The following is a 6284-nucleotide window of genomic DNA, read 5'->3' as shown; positions in this document are numbered from 1 at the left end:
ATGCAATCACAATAACAATACAGATATTTAATACCGGAGTAGATTTCAACATTTAATTAATATTAATACGAGGGAGAAGGTATTCATTAATTGCCCATTTACTATCATCAATAATAATAATAATAATTATTATTATTATTATAGTCTCCTCTTCTCTCTTCCTTCCAACCTCCCTATATAGACACATGTATATGTAACGCCAGACTCCATTATTCATATTCATCCTCAATCTCTCCGGCCACAATTCGCTATGGTCACTGACGTCACTTACCTCTGTTCCGTCATGAACAACCAGCAGCAAGCGATTATGAACGATTCCAAATCAACCGCTCTTATTACTCGTGATTTGCTCGGTGCTTCGGACCTTGATTCGGCTAAGGAACTCGACCTGGACTTACATGTTCCGTCTGGATTCGAAAAACGACTCGATTTGAAGGTAATTTGGTTCCGTTTTGACCTAATTTTGCTTTACGATTAGGTTTACTTGTGGTTTTAGCTATTGATCGGTGTTATATGCTGTGTTTTGATGTTAATTTCATGATTTAGTGATATGAATACCGATCGTTAACCTAATTGTACCTTATGATTCAGTTTTCTCTGATTTTGGCTATTGTTTTTGTGATCGATTGTCGATATATGTTATGTCATGCTATGTTATGTTATGCTGTTAATTAATAAAAAAGCATCCAAACGGTTATAGTGTAGTGGTTGTTAATTTCATGATAATTTTGCTGATATGAATATTTGATGATTCATGTTAACCTGATTCTGCCTTACGAATCGGTTTTCTCGAGGTTTCAGCTCTTTTTTTGGGACCAATCGTCGAAAATCGTTTTGTAATCTGTTAATTTCACGATTTGTGTGATAATTTTGCTGATATATGTTGGTAAATATGGACCGGTCCAACTAAATCAACGCGGCTAATGAACCTTAGCTGCGGAGATTTTTACCAAAAAATGAGACATTCCATGACCTCGGACGTGTTATGGGACCGGTCCAACTAAATTAAAGCGGCTAATGAACCTTTGCTGCGGAGATTTTTACCAAAAAACGAGACATTCCATGACTCAAACGCGCTAGGTATGGGCGCTGCAATAGCTCTATTTGCGGTATTTCTATCTATTATTTTAGAGACTTGTAGATATAAACACGAGCGTTTGGAGAAGTCGGTCTTATTAGTAGCTGAGTCCGGTTTAATTAGTGCGGCCGGTGAACCTGATTTAAACACAAATGATCTAATAGATGACCTAATTTCACAAACTCAAACAATATTCTGTAATTATTCGAAATTATAATATAATGTTAATAATAGTAATAATAATTAACAACGATAATCTGTATGTTGTAAATGAGACGATCGTGTGGTTGAATATTTGATTTTAGAATTAAATGGCATTAGGTGCTGGTATATGAAGAGATATTGATGAGGAGCAGTTAATGAGGCGAAGGAATTTATTATTATAAAAGCGTTCGTAAAGCGTAGTTGATAATTTATTTAAGTAGGCAGATTGTTAGGAATGCATACATTTATGACAGCATTGATGCGTACTTGTTTTCTCCAGTCTTAACTTTGTATATATCTATTTCTTCATCTCATTAATGCCCATTGTACTTTACTTTTGTTCATGTAATCGTGTGTTTCTGCATCCATTGATCATCCTGCATAATAATAATAATAATAATAATATTTTCTGATTTTGATTTATGCAGTCAGGAAAAGTTTATCTCCAGAGATGCAAATCACCGAACACATCATCTTCGTCATCTGATCATAAACATGATAAACATGATCAGGCGGTTTCGAAGCTTCAGGATCTTAACTTCCCGCCTTCGTCAAAGAAGCCGTTAAACCTGTTCGACGACGCAAGTTTGGATCTCAATCTGGTGAACCTATCGTCGTCTTCGTCAGCATCACCGCCAGCGTACAGTGTTTGCACTCTGGATAAAGTTAAGTTTGCTCTAGAACGGGCTGAGCGTGAGACGATTAAGAAACGATTGTCGAGTTCTTCCAACTCTTCGTCTTCAGTTAAGGAAACGATGGTTATTGAGGATGATGATTGTGATGATCGGTCTTCACAGGCTTATGCTGCGGGTTGTCCGAGTTGTTTGCTGTATGTGTTGATTTCTCGAAGCAACCCGAGGTGTCCGAGGTGCAATATGACTGTGCCGTCTCCCACAGCTATGAAGAAACCGAAGATTGATCTTAATATCTCTATCTGAGTTAGGGGTTTCTGCTGATGATACTAGTAAATTTGGTTCGATTCGGTTCAGTTTATCTTAGTTACTAAATTAATATTAATGTAAATGATATGTTAGTCAACAGGGGAAATAGAAAAATAGTTTTGGCTTCAATTATTTTTGAAGTTTTTATGTTTGAAAATTATGTGTTGAATTAAAGTCAAAAGGATAAAATAAAAAGACAGAATTACAAATTTTGTCCTTTAAAATAAGACGAATTACGGTTCGTGTCCTTTTCTAAGTTTCCTTACAGGCGGTGTACTTTAAACTTTTTTTTCCTACAAGTTTTGTCCTTTACGCTAACTGGGTTAGAAAAACTCAGTTAAACACCCTCACGTGAGACGCATGTGAGGGCATTTTTGTCTTTTCACACTGTCTATATATCTTCCTTTCTTCTCTCTCATAAATTGAAGAAATCAAACCTGCAACTTTTTTTTCCCATCAAACCCAAACCCTAATTCCAAAAATGACACCCACCTCCTACTCTAACTCTACTCCTACTTACACTCCTACTTCTTCCACCTCCACCGCCGCCGTCGTTGAACTCCCTCATCATCCAGCGTACGAGTTCAACATCCAACCCCCTCATCATCTTCCAACATCTTCACCCAAACGACTTCACCATCTTTCTTCCGGCATCTTCACCCCCAAATCTTTAATCTCTAGTTCACCACTCTTTATGCTTCCCAACATCGAATTCCAAATAAAGAGCGAAGATTCAAACAAGCTTGAAATCATTCCTAATCAAACCCTAGTCATCAACCCCGGTCGACAACGTCGCCGATGTACCCGCCCCCCAGAAACGTCGGTGAAGAAAGAAACAGTTCCCGTAGATGATACCCTCAAATGACGCCGTCAATGACCTCCTATTCATCCGCCACAAGTCCAGCGACAAAGACACAAAGTCAAAACCCTAACGTCTCGCCATAGCGTCGTTGGCAAGTCGGCAACTTATGAATCCATAAATTGATTGCACGAATCAAGGATTCAGGTAACGATTTGTAAAAGAGTAAGTGGTCGCCAGAAATTCGACTTGAACACAGAAATGATCGCCGGAAAATTGAGATTCGGTTTTCGGCTTCGCCACCATCGTTGACGGCCCTAAGGCCATGCCGGAAATTGGTGTTTGCATCAGCAAAAGTAAGAAATCCTTCAACACCACCGCCCCATCATGGCCCTGTTGATTATTCCCTTTGTTGAGTGCCGCCTTGCCGGAGTTTGGGTTTGCAAAACTGTTTATCAACATTGCTGCCCAAAGGAGGGGAAGGTGTTATAAATAACATGATATAGACGAAAAGACAAAAATGCCCTCACATGCGTCTCACGTAAGGGTATTTAACTGAGTTTTTCTAACCCAGTTAGCGTAAAGAACAAAACTTGTAGGAAAAAAAAGTTTAAAGTACACCCTGCAAGGAAACTTAGAAAAGGACACGAACCGTAATTCGTCTTATTTTAAAGGACAAAATTTGTAATTCTGTCAAATAAAAATTATAACTAATAAACTGGAAGTTACCTACTTATAGTACTAGCCAAAGCGGTAGATGAGTGAATCACTTTCTCGGTAAAATATATTGCATTGATTTTTAAGTTCGCATAACTTTTATATATAACTAGGGTTTTACCCGGCGTAAAACGCGGACAATGGTAAAACTCAAGCATTGAGGCGGTAAGTCAGCGAATTCAGTCGGTTTCGATTATGTGCGTTATTGTACCTTTAACTAAAACCAAAATAAATAAAAAAATTATAAAAATTGAGATAAACCAATGAGGTGGCGTTGGTCGATAAAACTTGACCATTGGTAAAATCTGTCCGTTACCGATCTCGAGTGTTGAGGTAGTGAGTCTACGCAAATTCGGCCAGTGGCCGTCATGTTCGTTACGATACCGGAATAAAAATAAATCGGCATTCGATCGGTTGAGGTTAGAAAAGGTTTCTCTCGTTGTTGCTAGTTCTTCCGTTGTTGGTTATTCCTCTTTGACATATAAAAAGACTAACATATGAAAAAATTAAAATATTTAAGACAACCAAAGCATTGGTAGAACCCGAGCGTTAAAATCCATGAGTTGGTAAAACCCAAGGGTTAAAAACCAAGAATTATGACAGCAAGTCGACGCGAATCTGGCCAGTTTTAGTTACGTTCGTTACCCTACTGTATAAACAACGTTGGTAAAGTCTAAGCGTTAAAACTAAAACTAATCATCAAATTAACATATAAAAACTAAAATATTTAAAATGACGTTTATTCGGTCGATAAAACCCAAGTGTTGTCTGTTGGTTTCAGTTACAATTTTACGGTAACGAAACTAAAACAAAAAAGGTAAGTAAAACCCCAGCGTTGCCGATCCCAGACATTACGATAGCGAGTCAAAGTGAATAACCGTTTAGTTATCAAATTAAAAAACAAATAAAAAATGTTTAGTACAATTATATGGTGTCACATGGACCTATCATGGTCATGCGTCACTTTTTTTTTATTATATGGTAATAATAAAATTAGAATTTGTTTTCATAAATACAAGTATAGCTATTAGAAAAAGGGAACCCAGTTTTTAAAAGGTGTAATGCACTAGACGATAAACAATGCTGCTCACGCTACTTAGACTATGCGCTATGGGGATGGTGCTATGGGAATGGTGAGGATGAGCAACGAGTGACGTGGGGGGTGTGGAGACGCGGTGAGCACTACACCAACGCCCCTCAACCCGCCGTTTTTAGCGAAGGTTGTGATGTGCATATCGGCATCACAATTCAAAAGTCCAGGAATTGCTTTCCCATTTGAACGTGGCAAAGCGGTAGGATGATTTTTTTTTTAAGACAAAATTAAATAAATTGTCCTTTATCTTTCACCCAAATTTTACTTGTGGTCCCTCATCTTCAAAATTGATCTTTTTTGTCCTTTACGTTTCAAAATCCAACAACGTTTGTCCTTTTCGCCTAACCCGGTTAGATTTTCTCGTTAAGTCAGGTCATGTGTCTTGCACATGTGGACAATTTGGTCAATTTACCTATTTAATTAAAAAGTGTTTTAATAAACAAAGAAAACAATAAAAAACAATTAATATATATTTATAATCTTTCTCTCTCTCCTCCCTTCTTCCTCCATAGCCACCACCAAACTTTCCGGCAGCCACCACCGCCGGCCGCCGCCGTCTTCTCCGGCCACACACACACACTCTCTCTCTCTCTCTTTCTCTACCACCCCCACCACCCATCGGGCCACCCACACCACCATGCCACCAAACGCCATCACAATGAAATCAATACCAAAGTGAAAAAAACCCACCAGAAAAACGAGTTTGGTACGCCACCGAAAAAACGAGTTCGGTATGCCACCGAGAAAATGAGTATCGTACGCCACCGGAAAAACGAGTTCCGTACACCGCCGGAAAAACCAAGTTTTTGAAATTGAAATCGATTAAATGATGCAGCCAGAGATATTGCCGATTGACTGGAAGTCGTCCTTGTCGGGGCCCTAAATATAATAGCAGGTCCTCGTCGAAACCCCCTTACTAATTTTGCAAAAAAAGCTCTTGTTTGATGGAATTTATCAAAATCGATTGGCTACGGTGTACTGGTGGTGGAGGCTGGGCGTTGGTCACCATGATAATGGTGGTCGGAAAACTGATTGTGACGTCGACGGTGCGGACTGGACGGTTCAACTCGAACCTCCACGAGTCTCAGATATGCAAAAAGCATCATGCAAGGTTTCCGATGACGGCTAGATGGTGGTAGAGGAGTATTGGTGTTCCGGTGGACGGTAATGGCGGCCGGACCGTGAAAGATGTGGGCGGTGGTGGCTGGTGGGAGAGGGAGAGAGGTGGCTGGGGAAAAATGAAAAGGGGGGAAATTACTTTTATGCCCTCACGTGAGCAGCACATGACCCAATTTAACGAAGAAATCTAACGGGGTTAGGCGAAAAGGACAAATGCTGTTGGATTTTGAAACGTAAATGACAAAAAAGATCAATTTTAAAGATGAGGGACCACGAGTGAAATTTGGGTAAAAGATAAAGAATAATTTACGTGATTCTATCTTTTTTAAATGT

General features: G+C 39.1%; 1 protein-coding gene across 1 annotated transcript; it reads left to right on the top strand.

Annotated features, from left to right (window-relative positions):
- Nucleotides 1-250: 250 nt before the first annotated feature.
- LOC143571896 (uncharacterized) lies at nt 251-2288 on the top strand. The gene is made up of 2 exons (XM_077057206.1): nt 251-436; nt 1711-2288. The coding sequence occupies exons 1-2, from the start codon at nt 251-253 to the stop codon at nt 2218-2220; spliced, it is 696 nt and encodes a 231-aa protein (XP_076913321.1). The 3' UTR covers nt 2221-2288.
- Nucleotides 2289-6284: the final 3996 nt, after the last annotated feature.

Source organism: Bidens hawaiensis, unplaced genomic scaffold (assembly GCF_021521415.1).
Source record: "Bidens hawaiensis isolate Kalapana, Puna unplaced genomic scaffold, B.hawaiensis_p1.1 tig00025606_1, whole genome shotgun sequence".
Lineage (NCBI taxonomy): Eukaryota > Viridiplantae > Streptophyta > Magnoliopsida > Asterales > Asteraceae > Bidens > Bidens hawaiensis.
The sequence above is the reverse complement of the archived record's forward strand: the minus strand, read 5'-3'. Positions and strand labels throughout refer to the sequence as shown.